Genomic DNA, 18,107 nt, shown 5'->3' on the forward strand with positions numbered 1-18,107 from the left:
TAATTTAAACAAGTTTTGTAATTTATGATATTTATGATGTTTGCGGTAATTATGTTAATTTAGACATTTTGAATATTTCAGGATGATTAGGTTTTGCTTATTGTAATGTTTATAGTCTGTGAAGGAAGGATTAAGAGAATATATAATAGGACAAGTGGTTCATGCAGCAAGTTAACTACATATGTTGGTTGAGATGACCCCACAAGAAAAGTAATTGCGACCATTATGCCACATTTTATCCAACTTACAAATATTTATCTTATTGGATAGCCATATTACGAACCTTTATACAATGGACATTATAAATACATACGATCGTCTTATCTATAAGATGCACCGGTGATATATCAAATCGTTTGAAATGGATGCAAACCAACCTGTCCCAACTGTCCCAGCCTTGCCAAACTACCTACCTACTAAACCATGTTTTCGAAGATACCAAGTACCTGAAAGTAAATCAACTCTCTTAAACCCACTACTCTGAACCCACAATATTTTGAATTGCTTTATAGATAAAATTTTAATTATTAAAGATACTTCACCCATTGGGCCACAATTCTGATCTGTTCGTGCACACAGGCCCTCACCCATTTCTGCGCGTGACTGGAGTATCAGATACTCCGATCTTCAGTGTTCTTTGAAGCATAGGTGTACACTATATTGCCAATTCGACTTAGAGGGCAACGAACAGTGTGATGTCACAAGATAATATTAGAATCGCCGTTCTAAGCGGTGGGACAGCTACAAATGAGCTTGTTTCGTTATTCAAATCAGTTTCTGCAAATATCACATACATTCTACCGATCCTGGACAACGGTGGTTCTACGTCAGAGTTGATACGTATCACGGGGGGACCTGCCATTGGAGATATAAGGTCGCGTTTGACAAGGCTTATTCCCGAGAATCAAGAGCCTTTAAGGAAATTACTTAGCTTTAGGTTGTCTTCAGATCCACGAGAGGCCAAGGTTCAATGGAATGATATAGTTGATGGGACCCATCCATTGTGGGCGAATATAGATCCCTCAACTAGGGAAATATTTAGGGCATTTTTCATACATGTTCACGGCGATCTATTGAAGAGATCCAAACATCTGTTTTCGTTGCATACAAATAAGAGGCAATTTAGATACGAGCTAGCTAACGTGGGGAATCTTTTTTTAACCGGCGGTAGATTATTCATCGGTTCTTTAGACTCAGCTATAGAGCTATTTTCCCGTTTGACTGGTATTGATGCCGATACCCAAGTTTTACCGTGTCTTAATACAAACTTTACGTACCACATCACTGCTTTACTAGAGAATGGTTTAATTATAACTGGCCAATCCCAAATTTCCCATCCATCGGAATCTGACACTAAGGTGGATATTCACCCTCCTCCAATTCATGCGTCTCATCCTGGAACCCCACAAGAAGGAATAAACGATAACTCTGAATCGGTCTTTTTCCTTAGAACCAACGATCCTGCTCATGTGAATTATAACGATACAAACAGTCTTGTATCCGATATATCGGACGATTCTTCTGACGAAGAGTCTGGCCATGTTCCTCAATATACACACCCGGCATTAAAGAAATCACAATTACATTTCAATAAATCTGATCATATCGAACCTTTGTTATCTCCAATTGAACGTATATATTATATTTCTCCTTATGGAGAAGAAATTTGCCCCACCGCAAACAGCAGAGTAACTAATAGCTTGGCAAATGCTGATGTGATCGTTTACTCCATCGGCTCATTAATGACAAGCATCGTACCTATAGTCATTTTGAAAGGTGTGGGGAAAGCCATTGCGAATGATATCATACAAGAGAAAGGGGGCAGAAAGAAAAAGCGTATATTATTGTTAAACGGGGTCAATGATAGGGAAACGTTTGGCATGACTGCAGCCGACTTCGTCAGAGTGATTGTTAAGCTGGCTACTTACTCATTAAGCGAAAGTAGAATGACATCCAATATCGAAGACGTAAGTAATCAAATTCAGTGGAATAAATATATTACTCATTTATTTTACATGAAAGATCCGAAGATAGAAGTGGAGCGTGAATATTTAGAATCCGAAAAGAATATTTCATGCATAGAGGTGAAACGGGAAGAACATCAAGATTACTACGACTTAAATGATCTTGAAGTTAAGTTGAGGCATATAGCATACGGTAACTAGAATTAAGGCATTTGTATTATTAAATAGTGCATGATTTATAGAATATATATCTAATCATACCATATTTTAATTAACTCTTCGGAAACCGCAGAAGGAGTTAAGACCCCTAAATCAGTGATTAAAGCGGTAATATATTCATGCGGAGTGAAATCAATAAGCTGGGTCTTAAACAAATCTTCGTCATCGTCATCATTCTCTTGTTTTGATTGGATAGCAGTAGGCAAATCATTTGGTGCCAATGGGAACAATCTCACAAACTTATGCGATTCAGTAACCACATAAAATGGCTTATTATTGGCTTTAGCGAGACAACCAATTTGATAAGATCCAATATGGTTAATAATACCACCACTTTCAGCCACACCTTCAGCACCCACCAAGATTTTATCAACCTTATGTATAACGTAACCGACGGCATTGTCAACTATTAATTCTACTGGAATATCTGCTTCTCTTAAAAGTTTAGCCATGTGGTACCCTGTACCAGTAGGACGAGATTCTGTAACTATTACTCTAAAACGGAGCAACTTTTCGGATCTTGCTTTCAATAACAATTGATACACAACACGAGAGAAGGCATGCACCAAAATAGTATCGTCATCCTTAATAAAGGGAAGACCAAAATCAGCCAGCTTTGCTCTTGATTCCTTGGCCCTTTGGACAAACAATTCACCATTCTCAACTAGATTCTGTTTGCACGATTCCCAATCGGAATATAAATTTGTGTTTCTTAAAACGAATCTCATAAACAAATCACAACCCGCAGAAAGCGAGATGGCATTAGGAATAGATGATTTCAATATTTCTGTATTAGATTTTACTAAGTTAATCAACTCAGACGATGTAGATGGCTCTTTGATTCTCAACATGGTGACTAATGACTCAATGGCCGCAATAGGCATAGTCATATCTTTATCCTCCTCTAAAAACTTGAGATAAGTTTGTTTGATATCGAAGCTTTCTTCCATCATAAGTTTTCTATGCTATTTACAAACTATACCGAAGTCTTAGCTGGTTTCTTAGGGCCTTCATTACTTGACTTCAGTAATATTCAATGAGATGTCACCAAATGCACAATCACGTGATCGATTTACTCTAAAGAATTTTAAGATGGGATGGTTCATTGATACCGTAGATCCCTGTGTTCAAGGAACTATTATGGCTGCATCTTCTATGTCAAACGAGGCTTTATTCGTCGAGGAAGACGACCACATGAATGTCGATTCAGACTCAGAATCACCAGTCCAATTTCACGAAGCTTACGAGGAGCAACCTAGCGATGATGATCCTATCGTTGAATCGATCCCGCTTATAATGAATGGGTTACCAGACAGATCCAGACAATCTTTACACATATTACAATACACGGGTAGACCCAAGGCCCGTGACTTTTCGAACGAATACCCAACAGTATCAGTGAAAGAGGAATCCAACTATCTTGAGGTTAAAGTACCGTTGGATACTCAGAAGTTTTACGATGAATCAAAAACCGAAGAATGGGGGACGGAAGTAACAGAACACAGCTTACAAGGGGTATTAAACAAGACTAAAGGAGGATTATATGCTGGTCAATTAGTCAAAGATGATGATGATGACAAAAGAAAATTTGTGTTGATACCGGTTGATAGCACCGCACAATTAAGGCCTTCTTTCAATTACCTAGATGAATTGGAAGCATCTAAACTGGCCCAGCGTAGAGCAGATAATTTTGAGACCCAAAAGCCAAGTAATATCCAGATTTTGCAAACTTCTGCCAAGTCAAATTCCCAGGCTAACTCAGGGGATGGATTTGCTAATCATACATTGGGTGAATCATTAAAACACGTTAAGAAGTTTACAGAAGAAGAATGGTCGTCCTTCCAATGGGTAGGATCAGAAAATAAGAAGACTCAAGAGTATAAAGAACATCTCAATCATGGCGCAGACGGAATTGAGTTGGCTACTGAAACAGATATGAGTGCATATATCGACGCTTTGACTCAATACTAATAATGGAAGAGAGTAGGGTATTATAGGCATTACCGTATAGTGTATATTAGTTTAAATAGGTTGGCTTAATGCATACGTCTAAGTAGACTTTTAAAATTCACGTGAGAGCCATCATGCGGCTCACTATATTTATTATACGTGAAAAATTATACTAAGTATGAAATCTTATCAATAAACTTGCAACGAATTATTACAAAAATGGACGAAGATGACGGGTTATTGTTGAACTTTGCTGCTCCTAGCAGTTCAGAACCAACAGGAAACAAGGCAAAAAAGTCTGGAAATAAAGTTACTGGTGGAAGATGGAAGGATCGTCGTAAGCTTCAATTATCTTTACAAGGAAGAGGTAGAAATCAGAAAAAAGAGAAAATAGTGGCAACCGGAGTCAATAGTACCGATATCGACAATTCTAGATTGGATAGAGCAAAGGAGTCATTGGATACTGCTAAAGAAAAACCAGCACAAGAGAAAAGAAGAGTTCCAACGAATCAAGATCATTTAGGTCCATCATCGAAGAGAATAAAATTCAAAGAAACGTCGGGTGAATTTGGTGGAAAGAACAGCTCTTATGTTTCATCATTATTTACTTCTAACGAAGCCAGCTCTACTTTAACACCAACGGATACTTCTGCGGCAACCACTACGTATTTACCATCCAATGCACCATTGAAGGATGCAACAACTTTTGACGGTCTTGGGCTTAATGACAAATTGGCCACCCATTTAACAGAATCATTGCGTTTCAAAGCCCCAACCAAAGTACAAAGATCAGTCATTCCAAGCTTGATAGCAACTCAGAGAGATTTGTTTGTTAAGGCACAGACAGGTTCTGGTAAAACTTTATCATTCTTACTACCAATTTTTCACAAGTTAATGTCAGAAGAGAAGTACAAAATCACTCGTGAATCCGGATTGTTTGCAATTATTTTAGTTCCAACTAGAGAATTGTGTACTCAAATTTATGGTGTCTTAGAAACATTAGTTAGATGTCACCACCATATTGTACCAGGTATTGTTATTGGTGGAGAAAAGAAAAAATCTGAAAAGGCAAGGCTTAGAAAGGGTGTGAATATCTTGGTTGCAACTCCAGGGAGATTAGCAGACCATATGGAAAATACTACGTCTTTGGACGTAAGCCAATTGAGATGGTTGATTTTGGATGAAGGTGACAGATTGACAGAACTAGGTTTTGAAGAGACAATTACCAAAATTACTGACAATATTTCTAAAAACTCGAAGATATCTGAAACTATACACAAATATCAGGGATTACCAACCGAAAGAGTTAATGTTTTATGTTCTGCTACAATTCAAGATAATGTAAAGAAATTAGGTAATATGATTTTGAATAATCCTGAAACCATATCTGTTGATTCTAATAAACAAATTGAGGGAACTCTTAACTTTGATGATGAAGAAGAACAAAACAATTTCGATTCTAACAATTCAGAAGGAAAGAGAATGTCTGCACCAGATCAATTGATTCAAAAAATCTTAGTTGTACCACCGAAATTGAGACTTGTCGCTCTCAGTGCAATGTTGAAGAAGTTATCCAAGGAAACTAATAGCCTTGATGACGGGGTCAATAGGAGAACTATTGTCTTTTTTTCGTGTTCGGATTCTCTTAACTTCCATTTCGATGTGTTTACTAGAAATGGTAACATGTTCAAAAAGAGAAAAAATAGAGAGACTGATAAATTCGAGACAGTTGAAGTTCCATATTATTCTAAGTACGACAATGAGGATGATAATGAAGAAGATAAACCAAGCATTTTAACTGCACCTATATTAGGATCAAACTCATGTGTATATAAACTTCATGGTTCTTTATCACAGCAACAGCGTGCAACCACATTACAAGCGTTCATCAAAGAAAAAAACGAAGGCAAAAATTCAGCTAAACATTCCATCTTGTTCTGTACTGATGTCGCTTCTCGTGGTTTGGATTTACCAAACATTTCCAGCGTTATTGAGTATGACCCACCTTTCAGTGTTGAAGATCATTTGCATAGAATTGGGAGATCTGCGAGAGTTGGTAATGAAGGTAGTGCTGTTTTATTCTTGTTACCTGGGAATGAAGAAGGTTATGTTGATGGAAAAATCAGAGTAGTTCATCCAAAAGAGGATAACCTTAGAATTATCAGCTATGAAGACGTTTTAAAAGAAGGTTTTGCTGAACCTGAAGAAGACCAAGAAGAAAAGAAGGCATCAACCAAACCTGACCCTAAGAAGAGATTTGGTAAATGGGATATTCATGCTACTACATGGCATTTAGATGTTGAAAGATGGTTATTGGAAGATAGTACCGCTCACGACAGGGCGGTCCAAGCATTTACTTCACATATTAGAGCATATGCTACTCATTTATCTACAGAGAGGAGTTTCTTTAATGTAAAACTATTACATTTAGGTCATTTGGCTAAGAGTTTTGGGTTGAGAGAAACTCCTAAGAAGTTAGGTAAATCTGTAGGAGGTAATACAGGACTCCAAGATGTGAATAATAGTAAAAAGATAAAGAAAGAGGATCCAAGGAAAAAAATGTTAAGAATGGCAAAGATGGCCATTAATTCGAACAGTAGTGAATTTAACTATTAGTTATTTTATACCTACCTACTCTGTATACTAGTTTCAATATATCAAGCATTTATATCGCATCAGTAAACCTTAAATCAATCCATTATCTTTAAGCTGCGTATAATGTGCTTCTCTAAATCCTTTATCACTCCATAATCCATGATTCTCTCCAATCAAATAACCAAGATTACATTGCATGTAATAATCATTTTTAAGCCTGATGTTTTCGATAACATCATCCAACAAAATTGCTTTACCCACTGCAATTCCATCACCTAAACCTGGGTGTTTAACATTTACAATATGTATGTGAAAATGATAATAGGATGGTTGATAATGGATAAATATTCTTAATTCATCGGACTTAATTGGGAATGTTTTGCTAGCGATCTTTCGTATTTTATTCTGAATGTTTATCAAAAATGAAAGGTGTGAAGCGTTTAAATCTCTAACAGAAGAAATATCAGTTCTATTGACTATGCAACAAAGATACAAGGAGTCCATATTGATTTTATCCCACTTCATATCTGGCAAAAGTACAAATCCTTCCTGTAGGTCCTTATCGTGGTATATGAATGTTTCTGACTCTTTCCCTTCAAACAAAATATTATAGACCCATTTGATTCTATCACCTTTCATTGATTCTATATAAGGCTTGACGAACTTTTCATATGTTTCTGGCGTTTCCAATACATAATGGAGATTTTGCTGCCCGTACTTCTTGATGTGGGTTTCAGTCGCTGGATATATGATGTTGAGTTTGCCTGACGGTAAATCAGGTAAAGATTGTGTAATCAAAGCCAGTGACCAGTAGTATATATCATTATGATTTATTATTTGCAAATCCTCTACCAACTCATTAACTTTAACATTAGACTCATCGGTGATAAAATGTGACTTCTCAATAGAAATAATAGCATCATCGGAATTGATTTTACCAAGTAACACAATTGATTTGGTTTGGGGATCAGTCTTCAATAACTTAGAGAATTTGAATTGACTTACTAGCTCTGAAACATTAGCAGTCATATTGTTAACCTTACAAGAAGTATATTCGTGAAAAAAAGTTGTCATTCTAAGATCGCACTTAAAATATATATATATACACTAGTATTAAATTAATTTTCCTCTTGATCATCACTTTCGTCATCGTCATCCTCATTCAAGTCAAAACAGACCCAGCTGGGCCATGCAAATTCGTCTCTTATTATATTTCTCAATTGTTCAACCAAAAATCTTTCCACTTTACCAACGTTACGCAAAGCATTTTGTTCTGCTTCACCTATTTCGGATTCAATTTTCACCTTTTTGATAATGTCAATCCTTTCTCTATTTATTGGTCCAGAGACATAATCTACAAAATTTCCTCCAGTATTGGTGGCCCCCATATGTTCTGGAGTTGAGTTCTGAGTGCTTGATGTGAAGTAATCTGAATTTATATCATTAACGTCACAGAGAAATGAGAAGAACACAGAGTTCTTCAAATATGCTATGGTGATAATTGAATGTATCACTAAATCTGTTACATGTAGTTTGATTGGCAATGAAATAAAGTTAGGAGACGGGTAGTTAACCAATAAATTAACTGTTAGCTCCAAATGCAAATCACCATTATACTTGACTTCGGCAATTAATTGAATATCATTTTCTCCTCTAGTGGAGCAGGGTTCTTTCGATGTGAGTCTGAATCCATTCTTGTGAGTGTCGCTACCTGAGAACTTTGACGGATCTTTATTCTTGTAGTACGAAGATGGGTTACTTTTAAGGGTGGCGTAAGGGTTTTGGTTAAGTATATTTGTTGGTGTATCCGTACCTGTGTGTGTTCCAGTGGCATTGAGATTACCAAGACCAACATAATTCATATTATAATTATGCATGTAGTTTAGATTATTATTCCCCATAATCAAGGAGAACGGGTCCAGGGAAGCACGAGATCTCCTAAGATCTGTAAGAGGAGGTCGTGGAGGGCTAGCAAGCCTCGATCTATCAGCCTCACTGGTGAAGGTATGTATATTCGGATCTTCTGTAATTATTGATAAATCATTACTTCTGTCTCCGTCGTATTCGTCATCCTCATCGTCGTCACTGGAATTAGTATCTTCCGAGACTCCTTGCTGCATATAAACGTTTTTCCTTTCCTTTTCATCATCGTCTCCTTCATCTTCATAAAAATCGTCGAACGGGTCTCCTATGTGTCGAATAGTGATTTCTGGAGGTGAGTTTCCAAGACTGAAATCTGACACCGACAAATTGTCAATAAACGATGGTAGCGATATACTCTGAAATTGATTATCAAGGAATTCCTTGATTGATTCATTCAACGACTCATCTGAAACAAGCTCCGACCAATTGATATCAAATGACATTAAAAAAGGATCATCTATTGGCTTCTTATGCAATCTACATGCTAATGTTGATGGTTTTTGACTTGAATAGTTCATAATTACACAAAACCATCCTTAAGTTCGTAACTAATCCTATATCAAACAACGTATATAAACCTAGTCTTTCTAATAGATAATGGGGGGTTCCAGAGTATTAGTCTCCGATAATCGTTCCTATCAGTTGAGTTATTCCATATACTCCATATAAGAATCTAGAAATAGCCTATCGGTCTGTCATCGGCTATGAAATTGTCCGGGACAACTCCGCAAAATCTGGGGAGTGAAAAATTCCTATATATATATAACTATATTCGGATGAATATTTTAGAGACCTTAAAAAAAGCTAGCTGCTTAATAAAATTCATTCACATTTAAGGAGATACATGTATATAATACTTCAAGTATCAGTGAATTCATCCAAAAAAGTATATATTTTTCCAGAGAACTAGCCATAAATATAATAGCGATAAGACTTGAGGATTCGTCATGGTAGCCAGTTCATTACAAATAGTTGTTATTGGCGCAGGGCTTATTGGACCACGTCATGCCCAACATGTTTACCAGAATCCGCAAACCAAGCTCTTCGGATTCGTTGATCCAACTCCAGCTGGAGATGCTGCAGCTGAAAAATTCAAAGTTCGTTCCTTTAAGTCCATTAGTGAGATGATTCAGAACTGTAACGAAACAAACACACCATATCCTGATGGAGCAATAGTATGTACTCCTAATTCGCTACACATTAGTGTTGCAGCAGAATTAGCATCTCACGGAATCCACTTGTTGGTAGAGAAGCCATTATCTTCAAGCGCAGAAGAATCAAAGGCATTGGAGGAATATACGAAGATGAAGAATGTTAAGTTATTAGTTGGTCATCATAGAAGATTTAATCCTTTTATCATAGAAACTAAGAAGAATTTGAGTAAGGTTGGCAATATTGTCGCCGTTCAGGGGGTATGGACTACCCGTAAAGCTGATAAATACTTCGATGTTTCGCCATGGCGGACAGACATCACGACTGGTGGTGGTGCATTATTAATTAACATGGTACATGATATTGATTTATTACAGTACTTGTTTGGACCTGTAGCAAGAGTTTATGCAGAACCTTTAACGAAGGAAAGAATTCAATACCCAAATGCAGACGAAGGAGCTGCGTTAACTTTGAGATTTAAAAATGGTGTCTGTGGTACATTTATTTGTTCTGACAGTGTTACTTCCCCCTTCAATTTTGAGGCTGGCACCGGTGAAAATCCAACCATTCCATTCCATGAAGGATTAGAAGGATTCTACCGTATTTTCGGGTCAGAAGGCACACTCTCTGTACCAGATCTTAATTTATATCATCAGAAAAACATAAAAATACCAGAAGATAAGAGCTGGTTAAGTCCAGTAGTCAAAGAAGCCTTGGTTTCAAACCGTGAACAAGCGTTACATTCCACGTTACCATTCGATTTTCAGTTAGATCACTTCATTGATGTTATTAATAACAAGCAGGAGCCATTCTGTACGGCCGAGGATGGTATGTCTGCTTTGCTTTGTATTGATGCACTTATAAAATCCTTGAAATCAGGCTTACCTGAATTGGTGGAAGATGTAAATCACATCTTGCCAAATTATGATTCCTTGGGCTTAGATGAAGCGAATCCAGTCCTCTTTAAACATAATTAAATGGAAGATATATTGATAGAATATGCAACGTAAATCTAATGAACAACTAATATTTAAAACATTTGTAGTTTATACTATTCATACCAATTTAGACTTATTGCACACTTCTTGAAAAGCTGCAAAAATCCTTAATTTTTTCATTTCTCGCACAGCTTGAAAAGTTTACAATTTTTTAATTATAATTGTCAAGTAAGTTGAACTCCTGGCTATATGTTACTGTACGGTTTGCTACAGACATCCTGAAAATGGGAAGGAACAGCTTAGTAGATATTTGTAATACTACTTCCCATATATGATAGTTGCCTTTTTGTGTCATTAGCCCAAAGTACACGACCACGGTTTAACCAGTTAAAATTAAATAATTAACAGTAGTAATAAAGCATTGAATAGATAATCAATCGTAATTACATACTAAAGACTAACACTATACACAATGTCTAAGTTTATCTTACCAAATACTTTGAGGGAATTAAGATTTCACTTATCCCAAACTGGTGAAGCTTCCATACCATTAAGAAAATTTTTAACCGCCAATTATCCATCATTAAAGACTCAACTGAACTACAAGTTGCCAATTTTAATTAGAGAATCTTACGGTATTCCACCAAGTATAACTGCTAGATTCGAAAAAGGTATGGAAATAAAAAATAACGTCGAAGGATTAGACGAAAAGGGAATCGAAGGTATCTTCAAAGATTTATTGAAGAATTAATTTCACCATGGCGAACTCTGATTTGCCCAATCAATATATATACACTGCATAAGTTACACTTACTTAATATTACAAAAAAATATATATTTTAAGTTAAAAAATTACGAATGTAGTAAATATAGGTTTTAAGCAGAATAGTTGTTACCAAATTGATAAATACCCCAACCTAAACTAGCAACATTGTCATTATATAATTCCTTGATTGGTTCTTCCTTTCCGTCAACAATACCACTAGCAACCACAATCGGTACAAAATGCTCTAATGTAGGATGGGCCAGGAATAATAATTTAGGGTAGTTGGTTTGCAAGCCTTTCAAATTTTCCAAGACATTGTCTGTATTGGTAATCGATTTAGTTAATAATTGATTGAACAGCTTAGTATATGGCATAACCTTTCCTGGTACTCTAAACGAAGAGAGATCTCTCAAGTTGTGGACAGACATTCCCGAGCAGATAACCATTCCTTTAAGATACCTTTGCTGACTCTCATCCCATATCAAATTCTCTCTGAACTTCGACAATACCTGACCTAACTTGTGATGCGAATCAAAATCCTTTTCGTCACCAGTTAAAGAAACTTGAATTAAAGAAGTTTCCGGTAAGTCCAAGCCCTTCACTACTGGCTGTTCCTTCGACAACGTATTATAGTCCAGGAATGCAACCTTCAACGGCACCCACACCCCGTGGTCAATTCCACGTTCGGTGAGCTCACTATGGAAACCTCCTTTCTCAAGCTCTTGCTTGATTTCTTGTGCAACTGCTAAATTGTTGTTCGTATGAAATTCTTCCTTGTACATATGGTCTGGGAACCCATAGAAATCGTATATAAGTGGATTTTCCTTCCCTGACTTCGGAACACTAACCTCTACCAACTTACGACCACTCGACTGCCAATGTGCTGAAACAACAATTATATAATCCGGTTTCCATTCCTTCTTGATCTGCGTCCCAAGCTTCTTAAGAAGGTTCCATGCACCCTTGTTCCCAAAAGCATCATCCTCGTACATAAACGTAGGTCCTCCATGGCTGACAAAATATGTTGGAAATGGATGTGGGTTTTTTTGCGTTGCAGCATGCGCCGCTCCGCTAGCAACATTGATCCCGTTACTGATCGAACTGATATTCTTAGTAGACATTCTTCTAATAATTAGCATATATATGGTTGAAATGATTAACCCTAATAGAATTTCAAACTTCATAAAGCGTAAAGTCGTAGTTTTTCATATAATCGTAGTTTTCGTCTGCCTTAAATAGAATGATCATAGTAATTAGTCTGAATAATACTATTTCTAAGCTTTACTAAAGGCCTTACTAACGGTTAGAATACTGATTTTAGCCGAACTTGTCGCAAGCTTACTTAATTATCAGAACAGAAAATTTAGACAATGTATTTCGCAATTTAACAAAAACATGACATATAAGGAATTATCAATAGTAAACAATAGTAGAACAGAAAACAATTAGTCTTGGGGGAAGTATAAAGAATACATATTTCAGCAGAACTTGAAATTAAATTAAGTCTTTATCAAAAATACGTAAGAAAAAGTGACTTATAATGGTTAATTTTTTCTCTAAAGGCAGAGTAAGTATCAGGAGACGCCCTATGGCATCGAAAGAGACTAGGAATAGTGCAATGCGATGAAACATTACTAACGAAGCCAATTAGCGGAGACCAGACTCTTATCAAGGATTTAGTAAATATACCGACGAATTGAACAGGTATCTGAACCAAGAAAGTAACAATGTTGCTGGAGTAGCTAGTACAGGAATATCCAGAAGTCAATCGATGACTCAGGGAGCAGGACAGGCGGCGATGATAGCGCTCCAGAGACATAACCAACAGCAGAACCTGCTGACGCCACGCCAGGGAGCAGGGGTGAAACAGCCGGTAAGAAGGGCCAATTCGTTGACAGCAGCGTCAAATAGGTCGAATTCGATGAGAAGCTATACGTACCATCCCAAGCCATCGTACACAGTTGGTCAGCCACTCGGAAGCACCAATCAAGGAGGGGCCAGGAGATTTAACTCGTTGAACAGCAAATCTAGTGTCGGATCCTACCATAAGCCCGGTGCTAGGGCGAATTCGTTAACATCTCAGAATTCGTTTGTGAGATCAAGAAGTCCACCAGTACTTTATGAACAAGACGAGGGAGAAGAGGAAGGTGATGTTACTGTCACCACCAAAACGACCAAAGTTGTAGATTCTCAAGGTAGAGTGCTGTCGGTAACAGTGGAGACCATAAAGACGTTTGCAGATGGATCCACAGTTACTAACACTACCACAAAGAACATTTCAAGAAACAATTCGAGAGCCAATTCGTTGAATTCACAATCAATGGCGTCGAAGGGTAATTCAGGCAAACATAATTCGATGCTATCAAATAATGCCGGTGGAAGTTACAATCTCTCGAAAATCGACGAAGATTTGCAAGACTTTGATTATAATTACGAACTTGACCATGATACTTTAACCCAAAAGGGTCACGGTCATCCGCATGTGGATAATGCCATGTATGACCTGATTCATGATGAGAACTTTCACGGACAGGGTTTGCGTTTGAACCATGGCTCAACATGCCACGGAGATGATTTTGGATCACCAGAATTACATTCGTATGGTGGCGGTGGTAATGAATCGATATATAGCACTGGCCTCAAATCAATTACCAGCGAATCATCGAAACCTTTGAAGTCAATTTTGAAAAAGAAGAATAATATAAATGATAAAGGACCTGATGATGCGGAAGGCTTTGCAGATGCGGTAGATGAGTTGCAAAGTAATCAATTGGATACTAAACAAAACGATACTCAACATCCATACAAAAGTTTAAGTAGTCCTCAGTTCAACGAGCCACCTAAATTCAGAGTTCCTCAATCCCCAAATATGCAAGCACCTCAACAACCGAATAGAATCAGCACAAATACCGGTAATAAGAGAACGCACTCTCTTATGTCGTCGCCAATATCAAGACACGACGATGTATTATCCGACAAATCGGAGGCGTCAAATTCTATAAAATTTCTGGAGAAACACGAAACCATTCCAATATTTTATAATGATAATAAACCCAAGGAACCTGAACATGCCAAGTCTTCAGATAAAGACTTTTACAGTATTGCAATGCAAGTTGCGATGGAGAGAGTATATGGTAATAAAGAATACCAGCAATCGCCAAAGTTGGAAGGAAAGAGGGCAATGTCCTTGAATTCTCACACATCTCCTATTCAAGAGCCAAAGAAGGAAAACAGGACACAGGAATTAAATGAGCAAGGTGTAAATGATGACTATGTTTATCAAAATCATCATAAAGATTTTGTGGGTCTTTCATTGAGAGATAATGTAGAACCTAAGCAAACAAGTAGAAAAGAAAGAGCGAAGGAAGAAAAAAAGCAGCAAAAGTCTGAAATGAAAGAACAGAAGCAGAAAATGAAAGAAAAAGAGAAAGAAGAAGCTGAAAATTTGAAGACTTCGTCGAAAGAACAGAAGAAGTCTCAGAAAGCTCAAAAGCACGGAAGGTTTGCATCCTTGTTTGGTAGAAGGAAGAGCACTTCCAATGATGATTCAATTTTGACTAGCGATGGAGAATTGAATAAGCATGGTACAGATAATAACTCACAGCCAACGGCATCCAATAATAATCCTATTCATGAGAGTGCCAAGTCAGTTGGCTCTGAAGCCGAATATCAAAAACTAAACCATAAAGATTTTGGTCAAGAAGATACTTCAAGAGCTGGAGGTAAGGTTAAAAATGAAGGAGCAGCGGGCTTTACAGTTCTCAATCCTGAAACGGAGCGCGGCAATGGATCGAATATAGAAACGCAACCTATAACAAATAACAGTACTTCGATCCCTATTCGAGACCCAAATTATAGACGTAATTTAGACCCTAATCAAAGCCATGTGAATCAAGGATTGAACAATAACAAACCTGAATATGATACTTCGGTGGGATATATATCGAATCGGGACAACTCTTTTAATAATGCTCCACCGAGACCAGTATTTAGTAATGAAGGTTCTGGGTCATATTCCATGAGATTTCCTCGTACTGATAGTGCTACATCTGATACTAAAAACTTGGAAGATTTGCCTAGCCGTCGTGATGAAACTGGTTTAAATTTAAATTCTGAACCGCAAGTTCGAAACGTTGAAGATTCGAATGCTGGGCAACAACGTTTTCAAGATATGGCCGGCCCAGTGCCGGATGTTGATTCATCTATACTCAGAGCAATTGTTCAAAATGAATCGGAGGTCGACCCTTCATTCAACCACGATGAACCTGATTTGATCCAGAAAACTACACTTGATCCTTCTGCTAATCTTATAAATGATCGGACATCAGTGTACTCAAATGATGCTGAAGAAAAACGTAAGGGTAAGGTATTAGATCCGATCACTGTACCAGTTCTCAACGAAATTAAATCTGAAACAACAAGTATTGAAAGTCAATCCAATAAGTACAAAGATCTTGGAACAGAGCTTGAGTCAAATAACGACAATGACGCAGATGAGTTATTTGGATCCGAGGATGTTCATGGCTATCCAGAGCCTGGTCGGGAAGTTCGTGATCAAGACATCCAAGAGAAGAAAGGTAATTCCAGCCAAACTTTGCAGGAATCCTTTAATAATGAAGAGATACCTAAGCCAGATTTTGTACGTCAAATATCGAGTAACGATGATTTAATTGATGAGGCAGTCTTAGTTAATGAAGATGACGTCAAGGGGTATGATAATATTAATACGTTATCTGACGATCCAATCACATCGAGCGTAGCCCAAAATCAATACTCTCAGGAACCGATTATTTCCAATTTTGAGGATCAAAATAATGTGAATCCTGCGGTTGCTGGTACTAACAACCAGACTTCAAGTAGTAAGTATAATGACTCTGAAGAACTTGGTCGGGCCCCAGAGTATGAAAAAAGTTTTATGGGGAAGATTGATTCTCCATCTCAAGCTGGGGAGACATTTTCAAATAATAAGGAACCTGTCGATTTTTCTCCAGCAAGTGTTAATGGTGCGTTGGAGCATAATAATTTTAATAAGACTAGCAATTTGAGCAATAGTGAAGCTGCCAATAATCTGCCTCAGAATTTGCAGTCGACAGAGCCAATTCATGATGGGTTTACCACTAATGAAGCTACTAATAAAGGTACCGGTAATGCTGCAGATGCTACAGAAGCTGCTAATCGCGACCAATTACAATCAACATATTTACCAAAATCCTCCTTTGAACATATGCAGAGAGAAGAAAGTGGTTCACCAGTGGTTGTCCACGATGATCACGACATTAATGAGACCAAGCCTTCAAAGAAAGGTAATAAGTTTAAGCAAAAGCTTTTCAAGTATTTTGTTAATTCTTACAATAATTGATCGTTTGATGTGTTAAGATTGTTTTTATTTATTTTGTCAAATATAATGTAAATTTATATAGTTTAATAATTAATGTTTATTTATTATCAGTTGTTTCATTACTTTCGTGATACAGGCGTGTAACCTTTTTATAGTCAGAGAAGGCATTATCTCATCAGAAAACAATAGTTGAATACCCTACTAAACCTATTTCCGTTATGGATAGGCTTATTTATCACTGGAATTGTCATGTTTTCTTTCCTTATTTCTTTTAGTCGATCTTTAAAATGCATTAAATATTCTTTCGAGAAACTGTCGTTTAAAGAAGAAATGCTTTCAACATCTTCTGACAGATTCTCCTGTTGTCTAATAAAAACATCTTTCAGATTGGAATCTTTTAAGTTTCTCTTAGCTCCGTCTTTCCTTACGTAGAATAAATTGTCATTATTTTTTAAATGGTAAGTGGTATGTTCACTTCGGTATTTAAGTTTTCTTCTTTCTTCTTGAGAATTCATCTGGTTCATATCTGACTCATTATTAAACTTCAATGTGTTTAGCACATTCACTAAGCTGCTGACATCCGATTCAGCGAACGACAGTAACGAGACATCAAATAATTGCTCATAAGCCGGCTCCTTACTTTCAAATATTTTACATGTATCTATAGTTAGCTCCAATGTTTGTAATGATAGAGAAGAACTTTGTATATTTTCTAAGTTAACTCTCTGAGAGTCAACGATTTGTTTTTCGGAGACTAACTCATCGTCACTTGAGTTAAATTGATGCTCTAATTCATCGGAATCACAGTTCTCTATGTTAGACTTAGTTTCACTTCCAAACAGGCTATATGTGGCAGAAGGAAGGCTCATCGAACTTGAAGAATATATTTTGGATCTCTTTATATCATTCTTTGCTCCTGAAACTATACCTTGTTTATTATGGATTTGTAAGATGGGCATTGATGGCCATTTGTTTAATCTATTTAAAAACCTTTTATAAGCGGCTTCCTCATAAGATACTAAGTGTGTCTTAGCTTTATATTTAGAATTCATCATTGCAGTGATTATTTATTACATATATGTACTGTAAGCACCCTTGAACAATTTAAGTTCATGGGTTTGTGGTTAAATTTGCACCCATTTAATTTATCTGAAAATGTTATCACGAAATCATCAAACTTCAAGGTCTTCTTGAATTTATACAACACTGTTAGATTAATCATCAATTTGAGATTATCGCCTAGATAATAACAAGCCATCGAT

The 18,107-nt window shown here is 36.9% G+C and overlaps 11 protein-coding genes across 11 annotated transcripts; 6 read left to right on the forward strand and 5 right to left on the reverse strand. All coding sequences in view use genetic code 12, as the record gives it.

The window, feature by feature from the left end:
* Positions 1–695: 695 nt before the first annotated feature.
* Positions 696–2,165, forward strand: DEHA2F21912g (DEHA2F21912p; the record flags this gene model as incomplete). The annotated part of the gene is made up of 1 exon (XM_461295.1): positions 696–2,165. The coding sequence occupies one exon, from the start codon at positions 696–698 to the stop codon at positions 2,163–2,165; it is 1,470 nt and encodes a 489-aa protein (XP_461295.2).
* A 50-nt stretch (positions 2,166–2,215) lies between these two features.
* DEHA2F21934g (DEHA2F21934p) lies at positions 2,216–3,136 on the reverse strand (the record flags this gene model as incomplete). Its single annotated transcript, XM_461296.1, has 1 exon — positions 2,216–3,136. One exon carries the CDS (start codon positions 3,134–3,136, stop codon positions 2,216–2,218), a length of 921 nt encoding a protein of 306 aa, XP_461296.2.
* An 88-nt stretch (positions 3,137–3,224) lies between these two features.
* On the forward strand, positions 3,225–4,154 carry DEHA2F21956g (DEHA2F21956p; the record flags this gene model as incomplete). Its single annotated transcript, XM_461297.2, has 1 exon — positions 3,225–4,154. The coding sequence occupies one exon, from the start codon at positions 3,225–3,227 to the stop codon at positions 4,152–4,154; it is 930 nt and encodes a 309-aa protein (XP_461297.2).
* Positions 4,155–4,352: 198 nt separating this feature from the next.
* On the forward strand, positions 4,353–6,749 carry DEHA2F21978g (DEHA2F21978p; the record flags this gene model as incomplete). The annotated part of the gene is made up of 1 exon (XM_461298.1): positions 4,353–6,749. The coding sequence occupies one exon, from the start codon at positions 4,353–4,355 to the stop codon at positions 6,747–6,749; it is 2,397 nt and encodes a 798-aa protein (XP_461298.1).
* Positions 6,750–6,818: 69 nt separating this feature from the next.
* DEHA2F22000g (DEHA2F22000p) lies at positions 6,819–7,802 on the reverse strand (the record flags this gene model as incomplete). The annotated part of the gene is made up of 1 exon (XM_002770829.1): positions 6,819–7,802. One exon carries the CDS (start codon positions 7,800–7,802, stop codon positions 6,819–6,821), a length of 984 nt encoding a protein of 327 aa, XP_002770875.1.
* A 44-nt stretch (positions 7,803–7,846) lies between these two features.
* On the reverse strand, positions 7,847–9,169 carry DEHA2F22022g (DEHA2F22022p; the record flags this gene model as incomplete). Its single annotated transcript, XM_002770830.1, has 1 exon — positions 7,847–9,169. The coding sequence occupies one exon, from the start codon at positions 9,167–9,169 to the stop codon at positions 7,847–7,849; it is 1,323 nt and encodes a 440-aa protein (XP_002770876.1).
* Positions 9,170–9,598: 429 nt separating this feature from the next.
* Positions 9,599–10,780, forward strand: DEHA2F22044g (DEHA2F22044p; the record flags this gene model as incomplete). Its single annotated transcript, XM_461301.1, has 1 exon — positions 9,599–10,780. The coding sequence occupies one exon, from the start codon at positions 9,599–9,601 to the stop codon at positions 10,778–10,780; it is 1,182 nt and encodes a 393-aa protein (XP_461301.1).
* A 433-nt stretch (positions 10,781–11,213) lies between these two features.
* Positions 11,214–11,492, forward strand: DEHA2F22066g (DEHA2F22066p; the record flags this gene model as incomplete). The annotated part of the gene is made up of 1 exon (XM_461302.1): positions 11,214–11,492. One exon carries the CDS (start codon positions 11,214–11,216, stop codon positions 11,490–11,492), a length of 279 nt encoding a protein of 92 aa, XP_461302.2.
* Positions 11,493–11,617: 125 nt separating this feature from the next.
* On the reverse strand, positions 11,618–12,691 carry DEHA2F22088g (DEHA2F22088p; the record flags this gene model as incomplete). The annotated part of the gene is made up of 1 exon (XM_461303.2): positions 11,618–12,691. One exon carries the CDS (start codon positions 12,689–12,691, stop codon positions 11,618–11,620), a length of 1,074 nt encoding a protein of 357 aa, XP_461303.2.
* Positions 12,692–13,047: 356 nt separating this feature from the next.
* DEHA2F22110g (DEHA2F22110p) lies at positions 13,048–16,866 on the forward strand (the record flags this gene model as incomplete). Its single annotated transcript, XM_461304.2, has 2 exons — positions 13,048–13,074; positions 13,159–16,866. The coding sequence occupies 2 exons, from the start codon at positions 13,048–13,050 to the stop codon at positions 16,864–16,866; spliced, it is 3,735 nt and encodes a 1,244-aa protein (XP_461304.2).
* Positions 16,867–17,012: 146 nt separating this feature from the next.
* Positions 17,013–17,900, reverse strand: DEHA2F22132g (DEHA2F22132p; the record flags this gene model as incomplete). The annotated part of the gene is made up of 1 exon (XM_461305.1): positions 17,013–17,900. The coding sequence occupies one exon, from the start codon at positions 17,898–17,900 to the stop codon at positions 17,013–17,015; it is 888 nt and encodes a 295-aa protein (XP_461305.2).
* Positions 17,901–18,107: the final 207 nt, after the last annotated feature.

The sequence above is a fragment of the Debaryomyces hansenii genome (assembly GCF_000006445.2).
Source record: "Debaryomyces hansenii CBS767 chromosome F complete sequence".
NCBI lineage: Eukaryota > Fungi > Ascomycota > Pichiomycetes > Serinales > Debaryomycetaceae > Debaryomyces > Debaryomyces hansenii.